A 22,978-nucleotide genomic window follows, 5' to 3' on the forward strand; every position below is an offset into this window, starting at 1 on the left:
CACCCTGCCTGGCCCCGAGAACGGCGTCTCTCCCGGCACTGGGCTGGGAGCTGGGGTGGCCAGTGTGCAGGATGGGGCTGAGCTCCTGGGGTTCAGCTGGGAATGCCATGGTGGAGGGGCTCCGGGAGCACTTGGTGGGAATGTGGCCGGAGGCCTGCCCAGACCTGGTGCTCCCACGTAACCGCCCAATGTCAGTGAGCCACCTGTCTCACAGTAACTGGGTATTTGGCCTGAGAACCTTGGTGGCGACCCTGGCCTCAGGCCTAGGCACTAACGCTGCCAGCTCGCTGACCGGAGTACACTCAGTCCTCGCACCCTTCCCAAGATGCCTCCCTGGTGCCCACGGCCGGGTCCAAATTTAGAAATCCTGGCTTCTCAGAGACCCCCTTCTCTGCCCACCTGGCCCTGTAATGCTGGCCTTTCAGGGTCCTTATGCACATTCATAGGCCCTCCTAAACAGCTATCTGCCACCCGGGGAGGGTCCTGGGTGGACCCTCGGAGCTGAGCTCAGCTGGAGGCCACTGGCCACCCCTGGGACCAGAGGGCTCCCTGGGCCCTTTCTTGACAAAGGCCCATCAGGTGTCGATACAGCCTTTTACCTGCACCCCCACTTGCTGCCCACGCAGCGGCCAGCCCTTGAGTGCGGCCACACACACAACTCTCTGCCTGGGACCCCACCCCATCCCCTCCAGCCCGGTGCACCCTTTGGTACTGGGGTGGCTGCCCTCTGCTTCTCGGCCAGTGCGGCTGCATGGTCCCAAGTCGCGGACCCTATCTCTGTCCTCCTCACCAGCTGGCCTCGTGCGGGTGCACGCCTACCGCAAATACGGACAGTGCCAGGCAGGGCCCCCAGACGAGCAGGGGGCTGGGGCTTCCCCCCCCCACGCCTCTCCCCAGCCTGGGTGGCCTGGTGCACCTACCTCCAGACCAGACCCCGGGGAGCCCAGACCCACCGGCGAGGGCAAAGCCTAAAACCCAGGAACCCAGGCACAGCCCTAAACTGTATTCTGAGTCCACTCTTGCTCATCTGCTCAGGGGCAAGCCCCCTCTCCTCTGGGCAGGCCCAGCAGCTGCTCCTAGGTCTCCCACCCCCCACCCGATGGTCAGAACCCTCCGAATGTGTCCCACCTGTGGCAGCACATCCATAGCACCCCCCCCCACTGTCCCCCCATGGGCTGTCTTCTGTCCTGGGTGGCTGAGCGCCCACCTCTCCGGCCTGGGCACCGGATGGTCCCCTATCAGGGCCGGTGCAGCTCTGCCTCCCAGCCTCTGAACTGGCTCCACGAGGCCCCGCAGGCATTCACGCACAGCCTGCGGCCTGCCCCCTCCCACCTGGCAGGGCAGGGGGGCCCTCGGCTTGCAGGCTGCCAGCTGCGGGGCCAGGGAGGCCGTGGATGCTTTTCTCTGTGCAGGGGTGTGGTGGCTCAATGCCCTCGCAGGCCTGAAGGAGGTCAGGCTGCTCCCCAGCACGAGGCTTCCCGGGGCGCCAGTGGGGGTTTCCTCCCAGCTACCCAACTTCCTGTTTTCTCAAGAAAACTTAGCAGCAGAGGCTCTGAAAAGCTCATTAAAATGCCTCCCAGGCGTCCCGGACGTCCTGGGGTCTTTACAACACTTGTCGGCTTGAGCACAAAGAGAGGCAGCAGACAGGGTTCCTGTCCTCCCAGAGCTCACTGAAGGAAAAGGCCCCATGGAGCACTTCCCGCCACTGGGTCAGCCACTGTCAGGGCCGGCAGGGCAGGGGGCCCGGGGGTCTGCACAGACTGCACCTGAGGCCTGGCGGTGGGGGTCCAGGCCCTCCTCCCTCCCTCCCACTCTGCTGCATGCCCGCCCTCAGGTGCAGTCTCCTGACTCGGCCTGTGGGTTGAGGTCCCATGAGCCTGGCAAGAGGCTACCCCTCCCCTGGCACAGTGGAGATGAGGCCCAGTGTCCACCGAGCAACTGGGCTTAGGGAGGTGGTCCTGACAGAGCTTCACTGTGACTCCAACTACAAGATATCCTGGGAACAGCCAGCACTCTGCACCAGGAGCCACGGGAGCGTGAGAGGACTGGCCCCGAGGCCCTCTCTGCCCACTGTACCCCATGGAGGCCCCACATGGAGCACGGACATGCAGCAGCTCCCCCTCAGCCAGACAGCATGGGGCTGGAGGAACTCAATGCCCCCAGGCCCCCCCCCCCCCGCCCCGGCCCAATCAGCAGACGGTACCCAGGCCCCAGACCCCTCTCCGATCTTAACCCTGGATATGGCTGCCCTGACCTGGTAATTTCTTCACCTAGACCTTTCTAGAGGTCAGGACGGACCCAGTGGCCATCTGTGGCTGTGGACATTGCCCTCCAAAAATGGGACCCCCTCCCCCAAGCCAGCTGCAACTTCAGTGGACTAGAAGCCCTGTGGGAGGCCAGCCCTGGACACGGGAGGAAATGCCTGGATTGAACAGGTATCCCATGTGAGCTGCTCCCCTGGCCATGCCAGTCCCAGCACTCTGCCACCCCTGGCCCCAGTGGGGGTCGGAGGAAGACGAGGAAATGCCACAGATGGGGCAGTGGCGGCTGCTGCTTGCAGGAGCACAGACCCCAAGGCACATGGCCTGTTGTCCTGCCATCAGCCAGAGACGTGCTGGTGTTGCCCATCACGGAAGTGGCTTCCTGACAGCCGGGGGCGCACACACCAGCCCAAGGCAGGCCTGGGCACATGGGACCCACCTGGCAGCGGCTGAAGATGTCTGCACGGGTGACATGCACGTTGAAATGCTTGAGCACGGCCTTCGCCTGCTGCTGGGCTTTGAGGGAACAGTCCACTGAGAGGCAGCGCCCAGCCCCGACCTGGGCCCGGAGCTGCACAGAAGTGTGGCTGCTGAGCTGCCGCCATGGAACACAAACCTCTCCAGGCCCGCCTCCCCTCCCCCTGCTCCGGGGCCAAGAGCCCACCCCTCAGCCCCCCAAGGGTGGGACAGCAGTGTCGGGTCAGCCCCCACTCCCATCAGCCCCATGGTAAGACCCCGGGGTGGGGGTGGCCCAAGGGCCAGGCTGAGGCTCCCTTGGAAAGGTGAGGGGCCCTCACCTTGTGGTACGGCAGCCCTGATGTCAAGATGATCCTTCCCTCCTGCCTGGCAACCTGTGCAGGACGCAGATGGACAGGTGAGGGGCACACCGGTGCCGGCGCCAGGGCCACTTCTGCCCCCATCTTCCCCGGGCGCCTCCCTGTCCCCCAGGGCTGCCTCTGTCTGGGGCCTGGGCAGCCAGTACAGTCCTGCAGCCGGAGTCCCGGGCATTGCCTTGCGGTAGAGATTTGGTCTTAGAATCCGATGGACATTTTACATAATTGCAAACAAAACTAAAATTTAAAAAGCAATCTCTAAAAATCCAAAGAAGATGGAACAGATGAACGGCACAGAAAGAAGTGTTCTAAGTGACGCGAAAGCCCAGCCCGTCGGCTGCACATCTCCGGGGCGCTCCACTGCAGACCAGCAACGGAAGACCCTGCAGCAAGCCTACTGCTGGTGAGAACACCGGCGTCGCTCCTCGGGAACATTCACGTGTCAACTGTGACTACAACAGATGCGTCATGCCGGTGCTGGGTCGGCTTCAGCAGACAGAGGGGGGTGTGAAGGAAGACGGACATTACAGCGCGGCTTCAGGCCCGAATAGAAAGCTTCACTGTGCATTTCTTATACACCCATATTGAGAAGTATTTCACCACTCCGGCTACCATCAAGGCCTAGAACTCAGAACCAGCCCTACAGCCAGGAGCAGCCTGTGCCCAGACTTGGTTTCCACATGGGTGGAAAGGCGATCAGGGCTTTTTTGAGAAATAGCTGATTCCAGGTCTGAGGCAGAAAATTCACACAACGAAGCTGGGCGTCTCGTCGCGTCGGAAAGCGAAGACGCTCTCAAAGCCCACAGGTGTCCTAGCCAAGGGTTCAGGGTGCCGTGAAAGCTCCCAGACACCGTGGTGCCTCCCGATGGGGCGACAGCAGCAGCACACAGAAACACCAGGCATGGCTCTCGCAATGTGTTCGGCACGTTTCTAAACAGTCATTACTTATCTCTGGAGAACGCAAGAGGCCACCCAAAAGCGTAAGAGCTAAAATGATAAAAATCTTAAAAGAAAACACGGTGGGGGAAATGTCATGGCATCGGACCCGGCAGTGATTTCTTGGATATGGCACCCAAACACAGACAACAAAATTAAAAATAGAAAAATTCGGCTTCATGAAAATTATAAAGTCTTGTACATCAGAGAGCACTATCAAGACAGTGAGAAGACAGCCCACAGAGTGAGTGAGGGTATTTGCAAATCGTGTGTCTGTTCAGGGATTAATATCCAGAATATATAAAGAACTCTTACAACCCGACAACAAAAAAGCAAATAGCCCAATTAAATGTGGGCAAGGGACTTAAATAGATGTTTCTCCGAAGAAGACGTACACATGGCCAACAAGCACAGGAAGAAGCGCTCAACATCACTCATTATTAGAGAAAGACAAATCAAAAACACAATGAGATACAAATTCACGATGATGGCTTTTTTTTTTAAGGAAAATAAGTGTTGGTAAGGATGTAGAGAAATTGGAGCCCTCGCGCATTGCTGGTTGTAATAAAATGGTATATTCACTGTGGAAAACAGTACGGCAGTTTCTCAAACAGTTAAACACAGAGTGACCATGTGATCCGGCAGTTCTACTTCTGGGTCTATGTCCAGAAGAACTGAAAGCAGAAACTTACACAGATACCCGTATACCAAGGTGCATAGTAGCATTATTCGCAATAGCCAAAAGGTGGAAAGAACCCAGGTGTTCCAGGTGTTCATCGACAGATGAATGGGTAAACACCCCCCTCCAACACACACACACATACACACACACACTAGAATTTATTCAGCTTTAAAAAGGAAGGAAATTTGGACACATGCCACAACGTGGATGAACTCTGAAGACATCACGCTGAGTGCAACAATCTAGACACAAAAAGACAAAGAGTCTGTGATTCCATATATATGAGGTATCTAGAGAAATCAAATCCATAGAGACAGAAAGTAGAATGGTGGGTGCCAGGGGTGGGGGTGGGGGATGGAGAATGATGGTTTAGGGTGGACAAAGCCTTTGTTTGGGATGACGATAAAATTTTGGAACCCATAATGGGTACACAACACTGTGAGTACCCTTAATGTTACTAAACTGCATACTTAAATATGGCTAAAATGATCAATATTTTGTATATTTTACTACAAAATGTAAGAAAAAAAGCAATAAAGCAAGTGGTTACTTTGTAGTGATAACAAATATACATCTATGTGACAAATAAAAAACCAAAAAAACAAAACCAAAAACAAACACACACAACTGAAGCAAATGTGAGGAAAGAACCAAATGAACGGACAGTCAAGAGAAAATACAACTCGCTACGCAGAAATGACCAAGGAATGATGGCAAATGTCTCAACAGCAATGATGGACACCAAAAAACAATGCATTACTTTCAAAGTTTTGTCAAACTACAATTATAAACCCAGAAACATTCTCTTTCAGAAGAGAAAAGACACAGAGGTTTTTTCAGGGAAAAATAGCCCCAATGAAAGGATGTAGCAAAAGACATTCTTTTAGCAAGAAAGAGCTTGCTTTTTCTTGGAGCAAGGTCTGTTGTGCATATGCGCATCCACACATCATAAACTCTAAAAACCATCAAGTACATAAAACAAATATGATACTGTCTAATTTGTAGAATTAAGAAAAACTACATTATGTTAAAATACTGGAAAATACTAGTAGGTAAGCTGGAAAAGGAATAAGAAAGCTGACTTGTTCTAAGATCCCTGTATTAACTTTAACTTCAGACAATGTTAACCCAAATATAAATGTTAAAAATTCATAGATAATTTCTAAAAGAATGGAAATAGAACTTATAACTTCCAAGTTAATAGAGAGAAAAACAGAAAATGATAAAAAAGCTAAAAGAATGTTAAGAAACAAAGGGAAAAAATAACAGAAAAAGTAGGACCAAGAGAAAACACAAGTCAGGGTAGTACAACTGAACCCAAAGTACATCAGCAGTTACATTAAGTGTAAACAGACTAAACTAATAATTTGAAAAGCAAAGATTGTCAGACTAGACATTTCAGCTAGAAGCAGTTTATAAGAAATACATGTAATATATAAGAGTAAAGGAAGGTTGAAGATAAAAAGGCAAGGGATGATATACAAACACTAACCAAAGAATGTTGGAGAAATGATATGAATATTTGTTAAAATAGACTTCATGGCAAAGAGCATCATTAGAGTCAAAGAGGTTTACCTCATAATTGTAAAATACTTCACTCAACAGGAAGATATAAGAATTCTAAAAAAATATATGCATATGCACCTAATAACACAATTTAAAAACATATAAAGCAAATTCTGACACAACTACAAGATGAACCCACCATCTTCAGGAAACTTCAGCACAGAGAATTAAGCAGGAAAATAATCAAACAAGATACAGATGATTTGAGCAACACATTAATTAAGCTTGATCTACTGAGTGTGTGTGTGTGTGAGAGAGAGAGATGGAAATGAGCATAACTGGAGAATATGTATCCTTTTAAAACCCATGTGGAACATTTATAAAAAGGGTCATCTACTTGGCTACGAAGCAAGTCTTCACAAATATCTAAACCGGTAGTGTATAGACTACGCTCCTAGACTACTATACAGTTAGGGTAGAAACCCATTTGTAGAAAGGTAACTAAAAAGCTCCAAAACTCCAAGCCTTCTGAAATTGAAAAACAGCCTTCTAAGGAACTCTTAAGTCAAATAACTAATTATAATGGGCACTCAAAAATTGTGAGAACTATAAAATAATGAAAGTATCACACATTAAAACTGATGGAATGCAGTGAAAACAGTACTTCAAAAAAAATTTATGATCTTGAATGTTTACATTATAAAATTTAAAAGGCTAAAAATTAAGGAGCTAAGCACTCCACTTGGAAATAACCCCAAGAAAGCAAAAGGAAGGAAACGATAAAGATAAGAATAGAAATTAATGAGATAGAAAACAAAAGTGCAATGGGACCAACAAACCAATACTAGTAATTTCAGAAGAGTTGTTAAATGGACAAATCTCTGCAAGACAAGAAAAAAGCAGCAGCACAAGTGTGCACCAGTGAGGCTGGAAGTGTGAGCAAAGCTACAGACATGGTGGGACTTGCACAAGGAGTACCAACAACTGTATGCATCGGGAATGTTGGGCGGGATGGACACTTTCCAGAGAAAGACAGAAGTTACCGAAAGTGACTCACGAAGATGCAGACAACTAAATACTCCTACAATTATTAAATGAAAAAGAATCATCAGTAGACACTCCCTCCCCTAAAACATCAGGCCAGGAAGACTTGCAGAAAGTCAGCTCTCATTTGAGGAGAAGATGGTTCAAACATCACTCAACGTTGCAGAAAGACGAAAAGCTCCTCAACTTCTTCACGAGGACGCCAGGGTGATGAGAAAGAGCAGTTCGACGTCAGACATGCTCCTCAAGGGCCATCCAAACGTCCCAAACAAGAACTTCAAACCAAAGCAATGTCAGAAAAGGGTCACATGCTTGACCAAGATGGGTTCAACCCAGGAGTGCAAGGTTGGTCCCAAATGAAAAATGTCCCCCATCCCCTTGAGACAGTAAAGGGAACAAGCCTCTGTGGTTATCTCAGTAGCCTCGAAGATCGATGGCAGGACCGGCTTCCTTGGCTGGCCCGGCTCTGCAGCGGCTGCCCTGCTTCGGCCCAAGGACACACGGTGAGGACGGCACCCCCACCGCTCCTGGGTGACACCATCTTGGAGGTCTGAGTGACAGGAAAAGGGAAAAACCAGAAACTGGAAGGTTTGGGAAGGAAGGAAGAAGAGCGTCGCTGTTCGTGGGTGGTAAGTCCACGAGGAGAGCCCCGAGGAGCTGACAGCCTGTTCGGAAGAACGGAGGACACTTTCCTCAGGTTTCTGGGTGTGACATCAACTGTTAGGGCAAGTCCCTGGGTGAGCTCTGGCCAACAAGGCACAGGGGCTTGTGGAGAAGGTGGCTGCCCGTGTCTGAAGCACATGGGAGAAGAGGCAGGCAAACACTCACGGGCAGAAGACTGGATATTATCAACACGCCGCCTCCTCCCGCCCGATTCACGGTCAACGCCGTTCTGAGCAAAGCCTCACTGACGCTGCATCTACAGGACAGGCCGAAGGCTCGCCCCGCTGGATGCCAAGAGGAAGAGTAAAGCCGGAGGGGAGACCAGGAAAGACTCGGGGAGACATGTGTCGAGGGTCCCCAAACCACCCCCAGGTCCACTGACTGGCCAGAAGGACCCAGCACAGAGACATGCTCACAGCAAAGATTCTTCACGGGGAAAGGATACGGAGCAAAATCAGCATGTGGAAAAGGCACGTGGGCGAGACACAGGGGCATGAGGAGCCCCCAGGGGAGCTGTGCTGCCGTCCTGCTCCGCCCCCTGCAAGGACAGGTGGCGGGGAGCACCATCTCTCCGGAGGTCTGCACCTGGCCTGGGCACACAGGCACCCCTGCCTGGCACGCACCGGGACTGCCGACTCCCAGACAGAAACCCTGTGCGCATGACTTAGGTGTGTGAGCCGCTGCCACCAGCCAGGGGCCGGCCTCGCGGGCAGGCCTGGCCAAGGACCGCGTCGGGCTTGCTCTGTAACTTCCTCACAAAGCACCGTACAGGACCAAAGGCACCAGCAGCCAATGAACGTAGGAAAGATGCTCAACTTTGTCGATAACCAGAGAAAAGCGAATTAAAATACATGAAATATGATCTCACGCCGACAGGCCTAGCGAGGTGGGCAGGTCGGCACCAGTGGTGAACGTGATTTGTCATTCCGCCGTCCGCAGCAGGAGAGCCCGGGCCACGCGCGGAGGCTGCTCTTGGGGCAGATACAGACGCTCTCCAGTCCCATACGCGACTGTGAGCGGGAAATGCGGCGCCCACACCCGTTCCCTCCTTTGCCACTTTGCCCGGCACAGAGCAGCCAGCTGATCCCACATCCTTGTTACTTGGACGAAAATGTCCTGAGGAAGCAGACGCACGTTCACCTGGAATCTCCCCTTCCACAGGTACTGGACCGTGGGCATCTGACGGCAGGCCACAGACTAATGGTGACCTCTCCCCCGTGGGAGACGGTGCTTTTCAATTTCATCAGACTAGAGGACCAAGCCAGAGATCCCAGACCCCAGCCAGAGAACTCAGCCCGAAGGTCGTCCTCGGGAACCTCTTCTGGCCCCACCGCAGCGAGGTCGCCCAGGGAAGCAGCACCCGTCCGAGGTGTAAGCGAGGAGCTGGCCAGGCGCACCAGAAGTCCGCTGGGCAGCCCATCGGGCAGATCATGAGCCGTGAGAACGCTACGGGCTGGACTTTCTCTGCCAGTTCTGGCTTCTGCTGAGGGACTGAGGGCCTGGGCTTGGTGGAGACCCGCAAGGCCCCCCCAGCCTTTTGTAAACTCATACTCTGGCCTCTGTGTAGCCACATCCAGCCTCCTCCAGCCATGCTGTTGAAATCAAGCTCTTGGTTTTAGCATCTTTCACCATCCCACCACACTGAGAATCCCCCCATTGCCTGACGAGACCCCCCCCCCACAGCTGACCCCTGTCCGCTCCCGCTTGACCCCAGACGCGTCTCTAGCACCAGGCATGGAGGCCTCCTCAGTTCTGGGTAGTCTGCCCGGCAAGCGACCCACGCTGCCCCACTGTGCTCTCTGAGCACTCGCTTCCCTGCAGGGAGCACACGCCCAGTGTCCCTGGGCCCTCAGCAGCCGAGCGTCCTTTCTTTTCAAGAACATGTGTATTAACATGCACGAGATGAAAGGTATAGAAGGTGGAACCTTCTTTTGTACCACCTGCTTGTTTGTTTGTTTGTCTTGGAGACAGAGCTGTGTGCATAGGGAGGGGGCAGGGCAGAGGGAAAGAGAGTCCTAAGCAGGTTCCACTCGGTGCCAAGCCAGACGTGGGTCTGGACCTCCCAACCCTGAGATCCTGACCTGAGCCAAAGTCAGGTCAGACGCATAACCGACTGAGCCACCCTGGACAACCTGTTTTTGTACAAAACACAGAGTTTGTCGACTCAGGAGTTTTGATGGGGACAAATGACCTGGAAAGGTCCACAGAGGAGGACGCCAAACAGCCAAAGGGCTGACGGAGCTCCTACTGCTGGAGGGTGCCCGAGGGCCCTGCCCCAGGAGGACACACACCTGCTCCCCCGTCCAGAGTGTCTACACCAGCAAACGAGGGGAGCGGCGTGAAGCCTCTCACTCTGGAGACATGTACTAAACACGCAGAATTCCTTAAAAGCTTGGATCAAAAGGCCTACTAGAACCAAGTTGAAGGGATTCTGGAAACTATGGCTGACATCAGTCCATGACGTGGGTCCAAGAAACCACAGGGAGGGTCCGGGTCTGGCTCACGCCTCCCCTGACGTGCGGCACCAAGAATGGCCACCCACCAACGCCGCCTCCCGGGCCCCCGGGCACTGTGAGGTCCGTGTGTTTTTGTCCTGTGTGGTTTGGCTGCACTTTCCAGACCCTGCCTCTGTCTCATACCTTCAATGCCTCCCACTCACAGTCCTCCAAGGCCGGCCAGGCTTCTCTCAGATGCCCCCAACCCCCCGAGCCTCCAGCCACTCTTGCTTTCAGAGCTTCCGTGTCTGCAGCCATCTGCTACAAGCCCAGATACTGCTCTGCGGGAGGCTGGTCCCACTGGCTCCACAGGCTCCCTGCTCAGGGCTCACGCCAAAATGTGGGCGCTGGCGGCCGTGCTGTGGGAAGAACCCACTTCCAGGCTCACGAGGTGCTGGCAGGATCCAGGCCCCTGCTTGATGTGTGGGCTCAGGCAGCACCCGCACACCGACTCCCTCCTGTGCTTTGAAGCTGACTCCTGCCTTCTGTTTCTGCTCGAAAGGCTCATGGGATGACACTGGGCCCACCTGGGTCATTTGAAATAATCTCTCTATTTTAAGGCCAATAGATGAGTAAATTATATCTTTAAATCCCATTTGTCATGCAATGTAAAAAGTCACAGGTGCAATATGGAGGGGTAAGGAGCAGGGGAGCCAAAGCCTGCCCCTCATTTGCTGGAGACCCTGTGCACTCTTGGGGGCCAGTGCGAAGGCAGCTCCTCCCTGGCTCCTGAATTCCTTGACCGAAGAGGCCTGGTCTGGAGTCCCCCAGAAGCCAGGCTGGCCACCTTAGTCTCAGCCCCACCCCCCCAGGCTAAAAACAGCCTCGGTTGGGAAACAGGTGTTTTGTACAGGGACAGTGGCCAGGGCCAACCTTGGCACAACCACCTGCTCTCCTGGACGCCAGGACCAGGCCTCTGGGAGAGGCGGCTCACGAGGGGCCAGAGATGGGGGAGAGAGTCAACATCCTGTCATGAATGCCAGGGGCCGCCATAGGAAGTGGAGCTCCAACCGGGCAAGGCCTGTTCTCTCCCAGCTCTGCGCCTCCCTCCTGCAGCCTCAGCACGGGGGGTGGGGGGCAGGCAGCACAGGGCAGGTCCCCTCTATTCTTCTGGCTTCAGCTTCCTCATTAGTGGGGGGTGGCACAAGGAATACCCACCCACATGTGCTGGCGGGATCGGGGAGCCTGGGCCCCGTGCACACGGTGCAGGGAGCTGGGCGGCTTCTTGCCGCAGGCCCCTGGCCGACAGACAAAGCCCACTGCTCCGCAGTCTTGGGGCCACGGCCAGCCAGCTGGTGAGCCAGGGGACCCTTTCTCAGAAGAATGTTTGCAAATGCATAAAAGAAACCACATATTAACAATAAAAATGACAGGTCTCATTTGCAGCAGCGTCCCTGGAAACAGCCCAGGTGACGCTTCATCGCGGTGGGGGGAGCTGGGGCGCTGCTGCGGTCCATCCGTAACTGGAACGTTACTGGGTCACCAAAGGGAGTGAAGCACTAACACACCAGAACGACGATGAACCCGGAAAGCAGGCGCCCAGTGCACGCGGCCAGCCGTTCAGGACGGAGCCCCGACCGCCAGGGGCCGGGGCGCGGGGTGGCAACGGCGACGTCCTGGACGGCTGTGGTTATGGTCGCACGACACTGGGAGTGTAGGAAAAGCAGAGAACGGTACACTTGGGCGGGTGAGTTGTGTGTGGTCCTGCGTCCGCGTGCCTGTGGAGGAGCGACCCACCCACGTTCAAACCCCCGAATTCTGAGACCCCCACTCAGATTTTCTCCATGGCCCCGGGGGCTGGTGTCCCCATAGGCAGGGCCCTGCCGCGGCCGTGAGCAAAGCCTCCTTCTGCACAGTGTCTCCAGGGCCCACAGGACAAGGGGCTGAGGGTGGGGGCAGGCCCACCCCCAAAGGAGCGAGAGGGTTCCCTGCGGCAGGCCCCAGGTGCCGGGCAGCCATAAACATCTCTGTCCTTGGACCCAGTGGAGCCCCGTCCTCTGCCCCGGCAACCTCAGACATGGCCCTGCAACCAAAGGACAGGGACCCAGAAGGCCCCGAGCCCCCGGTGGGTGGGCACAAAGCCCCAGCACGCTCACCTCAGCGGCCCTGCGGTGGTCCTCGCCGGCACCCAGCACGAGCACGTCCGCGCCCAAACAGCGGAGGCTCCGTGCCAGCCCTTGCAACATGTTGTCACACACCACGCGGAAGGCCCTGGCCGGGACCTCGGGGGCGGCGTCCTCGTTCTCCGCCACAGGCACCTGCAACAAGGCTTGGCTCAGCAGCCCACGGCCCCCTCGCCCCCAAACTGGACTTGATGGGGAGTGAGAGCCCCGAGGGCCGGACTTTAAAAAGAATCAGGAGCAGTATACTCAATGTGGAAAACAGCAGAAAAACAGATTAACGAGACGGTACACGATCACTCACACTGGGGCTAAGTAGGGCCTCCACACATGGGGGTGGAGGGTGCGGTCTGTGCACAGGGAGTGGGGCAAGGCGCCCAGGGGCCACATGGTTCACGAAAGATACTGCCCTGGACCTCGGTGGGAGCATGTCAGGCCTGGTGTCAGCAGAGGGCTGGGGACTCGCGCTCCTCCAGGACACTAACCTGTGACCCTGCTTCCCTTCTCTCCAGGCGGAGGGACCCAGGCCCTCTTAGAAGCTGCTGACCTCCCCCAGCCTGGGCCTCGTCCCTTGTAAGGTCCTAGTTTTAAGGACAGTGATCCTCCTTCCTGAGGACTGGAGTGAAGGGACCCCGAGGGGGTTCACTCACCTGCCAAGCCAAGGCTGAGGCCTCCTGCAGGCTGGGCAGCTCCTGACCCCCTGATCTCTCGCTGCACTCTGGCCTCAGGCTCCTGGCCAGGTCCTCAGGCAGGGAGAAGCTGGCAGGTTCCCTGCACAGAGCCTGGTACACCCCCAGCAGGCAGTAGGCGTCGGCAGCTGGGGGGGGCATGGGTCAGCCTCAGCCTCCAAGGTGGGGGGCACAGGAGATGTGGGGCACGGGGGTGTGGGGGAAGGGAGGGGGTGCACACCTGCGTAAACCAGCTGCCCCTCGCTCAGCGGCCGCCGGTCCCAGTTAGAGAGCTGCTGTGACTTGTCCAGGGGCTTGCCCAGCACCTGCTGCACCAGGAGGCTGAGGCCCCGCAGCCCCCTGGCCTCACCCCTGCCTAGAGCTGGCTTGTCCACTGCCCGCATCTGCAGAGACAGAGCCCCTTAGGGGGAGGGGCCTGCCCTGGAGAAAGGGTGGCCACCACTCACGCCATCACTGTTTCACATGGGGCCCTGCCCTGGGGAAGGCCCTTCACCCTCCACAGCTACCTGTGCACAGAAAGAAGGGCACAGATGGCCTAGGCAGGCAGGGGCAGGGGGACTCAGGGTCACGGTGACCTGCCCACAGGTCAGCTCTGGGGCTAGCATCTTAGCCCCTAGAGGTGTGTGCTGAGAACTCAGAGGGACCCAAAGCAGGGTTGGTTCTGGGGAAAGTGTGGGGACACATGATGATACTTCCTCCCTGGGGGGCCCTAGTGACCTGAGCAACCCAGAGGTGCTCCGAGGCTATGAGCACATCCTGACCCATAGACATCAGCCAGTCTGTGGTGAAGACCCCTGGCTGGCAGGGGGCATCACTGTGCTGGTGGCTCAGCAGAGAAGGGAGGGTCCCTGTCCCCATCCCCATCCCCCTCGAGCTGACCTGCCTGTGCACCTGCAGCAGGTCTAGACTGCCCCGCAGCTGCTTCTCCACGTGAGCCAGGGCAGGGCAGGAAGCACCCAGGCTCCGAAGGTCCCCTGCCATCCCATAACCTGCAGGGAGGGCCATCAGTGTGACAGGCACTTGAGGAAGGGGCCCTGGCCTCGCCCCAGCACCCTCCCCCTGGGTGGGCAGGGGCTTTGCTCACCCAACTTAGTGATGGAGGGGTCCGAGAGCAGCTGGGACACCAGCCGGGAGAAGGCCTGGGACACCTGCCCTCCTGCTGGCCGTGAGAGCACACGCACGTCCAGCAGGAACACACGGCCCTCCACCGCCACTTGCATGATGGATGCCTGGGGCCGGCCCCCTGTGCCAAACGAGGGTCGCCACTCCAGGTCCACACCGACCACCTGGCCGGGCTGTAGAGAGCTGGGATGAGCAGGAGAGGACCCCCTGGGGCGCCGCAGGGCTGCGGCCAAGGCCACGGTCCCCTGGGACCCCTGAGGGTGAAGTCGAGGGGAGGCAGTCTCTGTTGGGGGGGCCTGACTAGCCCTGTGGGCTTGTATAGGACCGGGGCTGGGCCTGGCCCCTGGCTGCCCGTTGTTCTGCATAGAGGGGAGGACCAGCCACAGTGCAGGTGTGCAGCGCTGCGGGGGGAGGGGGGCAGCGCCAAATGCCTGTGGGCAGGTGCCCAATGCTCGTGCTTTAGGCCCGGAGTCTTCAAAATGGGCTGGTATGGGTGCCCTGCTCTGCGGGGGTGTCTGGGGTGGGATGGGACGGAGAGTTAAGCCTGGTGGGTCCTGGTGTGGACAGAGCCCCCAGAGCCAGCTACCCACCTGCAGAAGCTCGTCCTCGTGCCTGGCCAGGTCCTCCCAGGAGGCCAGGAAGTGGATATCCTCCCTGGCGATGGGCAGCTGGTAGTAATCAACCCTCCGGTCTTCGAAAGGCATCTCAGGCGTCCTGGAAGGAGTGGAGCTGTGGCACCCCCGCCACCCTGGGTCCCTGGTGACCTACCCCAGCCCAACACTTTCCAACCTGGCCAGGCCCAGAGCAGACCTGAGAGAGGCAGGGGAGCTCTGAGAGTGCTTGGTGGGCTGGTGTCTGCAGGGTCCTTGCTGCTCACTCCACTTTGCCCAAACTGCTGACATGTGACTCATGGGGCCACTTCCCAAGGGACGGGGGGGGGGAGCAAGAGCCTGTTCCCCTCACCAGCCTCCCGAGCCTGGGGGTGCTCACCGCTCCTGGAGTTTGAGCTGGCGGAGCTCTGCGGCCACCGCGGCTGGCAGCCGCTCCTCGGGCAGCGAGAGGTCCAGGGCGCATCGGGCAGCCATGGCCTCGTTGTCAGAAGAGGCCAGCAGCCGCAGCAGCTCCTCCCGTAACCACTCGTCCTCTCCCACCAGGCCCTGTGGGCGCACAGGACGGGATGGGCTGTGCTGCCTGACTGCCCTCAGGGGTTGCGGACAGTCCTGGCAGCCCCCAGGCCCGCGACTCCCCCCAGCAGACCTCACAAACCCCAAAGCAGGAAGCTGTTCCCTGGAGGAAGGCCACAGAATCTCCCGGGTTGAAGGGTCGCTGTCCTGTGTTCACAAGCCCAGCCTAACGGCCCTGCCCCTATCTCCCCGTCTCCAAGCCCTGGCTCCCTACCGGTCCTACCCCCAGACCTGAGACCAGCCTTGTCCTTCTAGAACGTTGCCTGGCTCTGCTCCTTCTCCACTCTGGTGTGGAGCCTGACCATCGGGCTGTCCAGGTCTGCTCCTCAGGTCTCCTCACCCCCGCCCGTGGGCTGGCCAACGTTCTCAGGGGAAGGTGGGGCCGTGGGACACTCCTGAGTCCACAGTTCAGAGAGTGGACACAGGTGAGCAGCCTGTGAGAGAGGCAATGAACGTGGGGTCTCACGAGGCTGTCTCTCCCACACCATGCCCAGCACAGGAGCAGAGGGACCCACACGGCCCACAGGTGTCCCACCTGAGTCAGCTCAGCCTCAGGACACCCAGGGCAAGGCCCAGCCACCTGCACCACCAGGGTCCCAAAGGAGGGTTTCCATCCTGGCTGAGTCCTTGAGCCCATAAGGTCACAGGTTGCTGTAACTTGGGTGGGGGAGGATAGGACCCCACCCTCCAGGAGTCTGAGCCTCTTGCCCCTGAGGCCTCTGTGCGCTTTGAGGAGCCCCTGCTGGCTGACAGGCAGGGCCCCCTCCCAGATGACTCTGTCCCCCCAGTAGCCTCAGGCCATCCGCTTCCCGCAGGCCGTGGGTTCCCACGTGGACGACAATATGTGGAAGCCCCTCCACATTCTTCAGGATGTCCGCTGCCCTTCCGGCTGCCTCGGCCTTGGCACCCAGGGGGGACCAGCCTTCCGGGCCTTCCCCGGGGGTCCACGTTCCTCTCCAGTGACTCACCACCCACCCCACACACCCATCCCTCCAGGGGTGGCTCAGTGCTGCCCCCCACTGGATGCCACTCCGGACACCAGATGTCAGACTACTCATCAGGGAGGGAAGGGCCCCCCACTCCACGAACTAGCCCACACCTCCATGCGTGCTGCACCTGGGACCCCACACACCCCCACTGTTCCAAGACTGCTTCACCCAGGGCTGGGGACAGCTGTGTGCCCACGATGAGGCACACCTCCAGCTCAGGTCTGAGGGACAGAAGCTACTAGATGGTCCTGTCCAGGCTGCCATCCTGGTGGGGTCTGCAGCCCCAGGGCCCAGGAGTGGCCTTGCAGTTCCGCCCCCTCTATGCCCCTCTATCACCCCGAGAGGCAGCTGCCTCCTTCTAGAGACCTGGGCTCACCCCCCACCAGGCCTCAGGGGACACAGAGCCATGGGCAAGGACAGTGCTCAAAGATGATCTAGAATATTCTGTTGGTGAACACTGTGGGACCTCCAGCAAACCTCACCTCCTCCATCGCCTGGGGGCTCCATGCACTAGGGGCGAAAGGAGGGTCCAGGACCCCTAGCCGCTCTGGCCCTGCCTCACCCGGGGGGGCCTCACACAAAGCCTACCCTCGTCATCTGGCTCTCATGCCTTCTGAGAGGGGTGGGCAGACCTGAGGCCCCGTGTCTGGTTCCTCATCGGTGTGTGGGGGGGAAGCTCTGCCAGGAGGGGAGAAGCCCTTTCTCTACACCATCTGCTCAGGTGTAGGGACAACCTGCCAGGGACACCAGCGGAGCTGACCCAGCTTGGGGGCCAACGTGAAAGCTGTCTGGGCCTGCACAGCAGGGCCACGGCATGCACACGTGAGCTATGCGCCTCGTGCCTGGTCCATATGTGAGCACGCACTCTCTCGGGGCCTAGTCCTCACCCAGGTCTCCAGGGAACACCCACACCACACGGGGCCCTCCAGACTCACCTGCACGTGGTCAGTCCAGTTCTCCTGAGACACGCTTCTCTGCAAAAGTGAGCACCAAGGGGACCTTTTCTAGCGACAACTCTAGCGGCTGGAGAGAGAGCCTCACCAGGAGCACCCCGCCCCCGCCAGGCCCAGGCTCGGGGCTCCAACCAGGGCACACGCACCTCTACAAACCGCTTGTAGCACAGGTAGTGCAGGGCGGCCAGGCGCTGCTGAGTGACAGCGTTGGGACACAGCGCTGTGGAAAGACACCAGAGCTCAGAGCGGGGCAGGGGCTCCACCCCACCCTCTCCCCGTGGGTGTCCTGCCCTCCCAGCCTCGAGCCTCTTTTGGGGTCTCCCGGAGCCCCTCCCTCTGCACTGGGGACAAGGGACAGCCTCCTGGTGCCATTCCACATTCTCTCCAGGCAGGACCCTGCGGATGGTGTATTTGCTTCCTGTCCTTCTCCCACTGGCATGTGGATCCTTCAGGAAGAGGCCACCCTGCTCCCATGGTCACAGACTGATGCTCACTCGTGGGCTGCACTCCCAGAAAGGGCACCCAGCCATCCACCCGTCCAGCCATCTGGCTGCTGCTCCTCCCTCCTGGGGCCAGTGGTCCTTGAAGCCTGGCAGTGCAGATGGGATGCTGGCCACAGGACACTTAGGGGCCTGGTCTTCTAAGGACCTGGCCAGGTCCCTGCACTCCCCACGAGTGCTGCTGCTCCGTGAGCACCGCGTCCAGCACCGGGGAGCGCCCTTGCTGCAGGGTCGCTGTCCTCCCACAGCGGAGGTCAGTGCTGCCCAGAGGTTGGCCAGCGACTCTGGGGCACTCTCCCTCCTCCTTCCTGCCTGGGACCCCCCGAGGCCGCTCAGGAATCTGGGACAACACTGCAGGCCGAGGTGGACAAAGCCTGAGGTAGAGAGGGCCGAGTGAGGGACTACTCGGGGAGGAAGGGGCTGCGGGCCCTCCCAGGCCAGAGCACAAAGCAGCCAACGTGTTCTTATCACAGCAGGTCACACCCAGATCTGCAGACAGAAACCAGCTTCCCGACATTTCTAGCTTTGAAGCATCGCTTTGCCAGTGGGATGCTTTGTCCAAAAGCCTCGAGGATATGGTATCGCCCCCACAGATGGAGCTCAGCGGCAGCCTGACTGGCTGGTCAGACCTGAGGGCAAATCCTCAATGGAAAAGGCACAGGAAAAGCAGGCTCAGCCACCCGACACACACGCTCAACACCTGAAACGCCACAAATGCGAACACAGCCCAAACAGCATCCCGCAGACTCTCTGGTGGGGCGACACTTGGGGGGCTCCACCCGGGCCCTGGGCTTGCGGGGCGCTCAGGCTGGAGAGGCAAGCGGAACTCCCCAGCCCTCCTTCTGGTCTAACGTCGGCCCGTGGAGGACCTGTGGTCAGGCCACGTGGAGGCCCACAGCTGTGGTGGATGCAAGGTGAGGCTGCAGGGGAGCAGAGGGACAGTTCTGTGACCCCGAGGCCTCCTGGCTAAGACAGACCCCTGCACCAGCCGGGGAAGCTGCAGCTGGGGCCTGGCAGCACACGGGCATGCCGAACGGGAGACTGAGGTGGGTGGCTGTCCTCCCCGCTCCCGAGCAGGGCTAATGGGCTATTCGCCCTGAGAAAGCACCTGCCCCTCCCCTCTTGTCCAACAGCCTGGCAGACTTTGCACACAGCTGGGGGGACGTCCCCATTGTTCTGGGGTGTCTGGACACCAGAACCGCCCCTGGTCACACTCAGCCGAGACCTGTGGGGTGGGGTGGACCCTCAAGGGGGACATACCCTGAACTGGGGGGTGCTGGGCGAAGGCTGGCCCAGCACCCCCAAAGACTCCTCTGGCCCCAAGCCCTGGGCCCTCCACAGCCATGACCTGACCCTGAAGTAGGGACCCTGGGGGTCAACGAATGGCACGGCAGGGCTGCTGGAAGGAAAGACGGCCCCATCCACAGCCCGCATCCTCAGACCACCCTCCTCGCGGCCTGCCCACCACCTCTGGCTCTGTGGGCCTCACACCCACCTTCCCCCACTCTGCTCTTCATGGTCCTGAGTCCCGGGTGGGGAGAGCCTCACAGCAGCCACCACTGACTCGAGGAGTGAGTCTGTGCTGAGAGCCCCGGGGAGCCTCACCTGCAGGAAGCCTGAACTGTGTGCCCACCCCATGTTCCCACTGGGTGATTCCAGCAGGGCTCCCCCACCCAGCACCCACGGCTGGCAAGCAGATGGCCTCAGAGGCCCTGTGCCAGGAATGGGGGTCCCCATGCAGGTCCCCATGGTGTCGACACAGTGCCCTAGTTCTCCAAATGCAGGGGCAGGGGACCTGCACTCCAGACCTCCCAGTCCCTCAGACCCTGGCACCCCCAGGCGTCTTTGCTGCTGGGACCCTCCTTGGAGCTTCTGCACCTCAAACTCCACTCTTGGTTTCCTCTGCAGCTGGGGTGGCCCTTCCTACAGCTGCTTCCCCGGGGCCTCAGGGGTCCCACCAGCCGGCCGGTCCTCTTAGACCTGGCCCATGCCCTTCAGGTGGAGACCCCGGCCACCGTCAGCACAGCCAGCAGCTCCTTGCTCCTCGCTGACCCTGTCTGACCCGCACACCAGCCTGCAGGCGTCTGCACACTTTCTTGCTTTTCCCAACGATGCACCTAGTGCCGCGAGACAGGCGGTTTAAAATCATGAATTGAGGGGCGCCTGGGTGGCACAGCGGTTGGGCGTCTGCCTTCGGCTCAGGGCGTGATCCCGGCGTTGTGGGATCGAGCCCCACATCGGGCTCCTCTGCTAGGAGCCTGCTTCTTCCTCTCCCACTCCCCCCGCTTGTGTTCCCTCTCTCGCTGGCTGTCTCTACCTCTGTCGAATAAATAAAATCTTTAAAAAAAAAATCATGAATTGAAGCCTCCTGGTGATGTGCTTCTATCTCTGCAAAAGCCCCAGATATTGCCCTCCTTTCTGGGGCAGACACCTTCATCCAAGGGCCTGAGAATCTGCGTCATTTCTCAAGAGGGGCAGAACAAACCTGATGACAATTACACCTCCAAGTGACAGAGACGCAGATGCTGACCAGAGCTGGTGCTGAAATGTGGGCACAGACCGTAAGACAACCATGGGCAAGACATTCAGAGAAAGAGAAGACAGAATCAGAAATACGTTCAAGCATCAAGGAGCCGCACAAAGTGAGACAGCAGATCTGGAAAAGAACCACATTACAGCTTTGAGGGCCGAAGATACGACAATCAAAACGTAAATGATGGACATGTTTTGTAGTTTGTTGGACACGGACGCCGACAGGCTTCAGTGAAGTGGGAAAGAGCAGAAGTCACCTGAACACAGGACGAAGACGACATTGGAAGGTAGGGGAGAAGATCAACACACACTCAGGGGCCCAGAGACCAGGGGAGGAAAGCAGGAGAAGCGATGTGTGAGGAGGTCATGACTTAAGAATTTTCCAGAACACAGAATAGAGAACCCAGAAATGGACCCTCGGCTCTTTGGGCAACTCATCTTTGATAAAGCAGGAAAAAACTTCCGGTGGAAAAAAGACAGTCTCTTTCAATAAATGGTGCTGGGAAAATTGGACAGCTACATGCAAAAGAATGAAACTTGACCACTCTCTCACACCATACACAAAAATAAACTCCAAATGGATGAAAGACCTCAATGTGAGACAGGAATCCATCAAAATTCTAGAGGAGAACATAGGCAACAACTTCTATGACATCGGCCAGAGCAACCTTTTTCACGACACATCTCCAANCGACACATCTCCAGAGGCAAGAGAAACAAAAGATAAAATGAACTTATGGGACTTTATCAAGATAAAAAGCTTCTGCACAGCCAAGGAAACAGTCAAAAAAACTAAGAGACAGCCCACGGAATGGGAGAATATATTTGCAAAGGACACCACAGATAAAGGACTGGTATCCAAGATCTACAAAGAACTTCTCAAACTCAATACACGAGAAACAAATAAACAAATCATAAAATGGGCAGAAGATATGAACAGACACTTTTCCAATGAAGACATACAAATGGCTAACAGACACATGAAAAAATGTTCAAAATCATTAGCCATCAGGGAAATTCAAATCAAAACCACACTGAGATACCACCTTACGCCAGTTAGAATGGCAAAGATAGACAAGGCAAGAAACAACAATTGTTGGAGAGGATGTGGAGAAAGGGGATCCCTCCTACATTGTTGGTGGGAATGCAAGTTGGTACAGCCACTCTGGAAAACAGTGTGGAGGTCCCTTAAAAAGTTAAAAATTGAACTACCCTATGACCCAGCCATTGCACTACTGGGTGTTTACCCCAAAGATACAGACGTAGTAAAGAGAAGGGCCATATGCACCCCAATGTTCATAGCTGCATTGTCCACAATAGCCAAATCATGGAAGGAGCCGAGATGCCCTTCAACAGATGACTGGATTAAGAAGCTGTGGTCCATATATACAATGGAATATTACTCAGCTATCAGAAAGAACGAATTCTCAACATTTGCTGCAACATGGACGGCACTGGAGGAGATAATGCTAAGTGAAATAAGTCAAGCAGAGAAAGACAATTATCATATGATTTCTCTCATCTATGGAACATAAGAACTAGGAGGATCGGTAGGGGAAGAAAGGGATAAAGAAAAGGGGGGTAATCAGAAGGGGGAATGAAACATGAGAGACTATGGACTATGAGAAACAAACTGAAGACTTCAGAGGGGAGGGGGTGGGGGAATGGGATAGACTGGTGATGGGTAGTAAGGAGGGCACGTATTGCATGGTGCACTGGGTGTTATACGCAACTAATGAAGCATCGAACTTTGCATCGGAATCCGGGGATGTACTGTATGGTGACTAACATAATATAATAATAAAAAAAATCATTATAAAAAAAAAAGAGACAAAAAATAAAAAAAAAAGAATTTTCCAGAACTGACAGAAGACGGCAATCAACAGATTCAAAAAGCCCAACAAATACCAAGCAAGATAAATACAAAGAAATCTATAACTAGTCTCCTCACAGTGAGACCACACAACATCAAAGACAAAGAGATTATCCTAAAAATAGCCAAATGGAAAAAAAGAGATTGCTTTCAGGGACAAGAAGGTAGATTTCTTCGTAACACATTTCAACCCAAAGGACTGACATCATACAATGCATGATCTCTGATCACAATGAGATTGAGCTCACACCAAAAAAACAAAAACAAAAAAAAAAACAAACCCCGAAAAATGTCACACACCTTGGAAATTAAGAAATACATTTCTAATTAGCCCATGAGTAAAGAAAAACTTATAACAGAAATTAGAAAATATCATGAGCTGCATAATAATAGAAATAATATATATTGAATAATATACATTGAAACTTGGGAAATATTTTAAGAAGAAAGAAGGCTTAAAACTTAGTTTGGTGGGCTAGGGAGGGCAAAAAACAGAGAGGAACAAAAAGTCAAAAGCAGGTAACAAAAGCAAAAATCAACAAGTGGCATTCCTTCAAACCACAAATTAGTTTCTGCACAACAAAGAAACAACAATA

The 22,978-nt window shown here is 56.1% G+C and overlaps 1 protein-coding gene across 7 annotated transcripts in view; it reads right to left on the reverse strand.

Moving 5' to 3' along the window:
• EXD3 (exonuclease 3'-5' domain containing 3) overlaps nucleotides 1-22,978 on the reverse strand; it is an 85,468-nt gene that overhangs the window by 18,817 nt on the left and 43,673 nt on the right. For 5 of the 7 annotated variants that reach the window (XM_034664887.1, XM_034664885.1, XM_034664888.1 and 2 more), the window contains 11 exons: nucleotides 17,624-17,697; nucleotides 17,460-17,498; nucleotides 15,342-15,508; nucleotides 14,942-15,065; nucleotides 14,314-14,524; nucleotides 14,109-14,218; nucleotides 13,450-13,612; nucleotides 13,191-13,357; nucleotides 12,517-12,678; nucleotides 3,059-3,112; nucleotides 2,701-2,832 (listed from right to left, as the gene is read on the reverse strand). In XM_034664887.1, the coding sequence (XP_034520778.1) occupies nucleotides 2,701-2,832; nucleotides 3,059-3,112; nucleotides 12,517-12,678; nucleotides 13,191-13,357; nucleotides 13,450-13,612; nucleotides 14,109-14,218; nucleotides 14,314-14,524; nucleotides 14,942-15,065; nucleotides 15,342-15,508; nucleotides 17,460-17,498; nucleotides 17,624-17,697 (1,403 nt within the window). The other 2 variants (XM_034664891.1, XM_034664890.1) reach the window with 2 other exon arrangements.

Source organism: Ailuropoda melanoleuca, chromosome 7 (assembly GCF_002007445.2).
Source record: "Ailuropoda melanoleuca isolate Jingjing chromosome 7, ASM200744v2, whole genome shotgun sequence".
Classification (NCBI taxonomy): domain Eukaryota; kingdom Metazoa; phylum Chordata; class Mammalia; order Carnivora; family Ursidae; genus Ailuropoda; species Ailuropoda melanoleuca.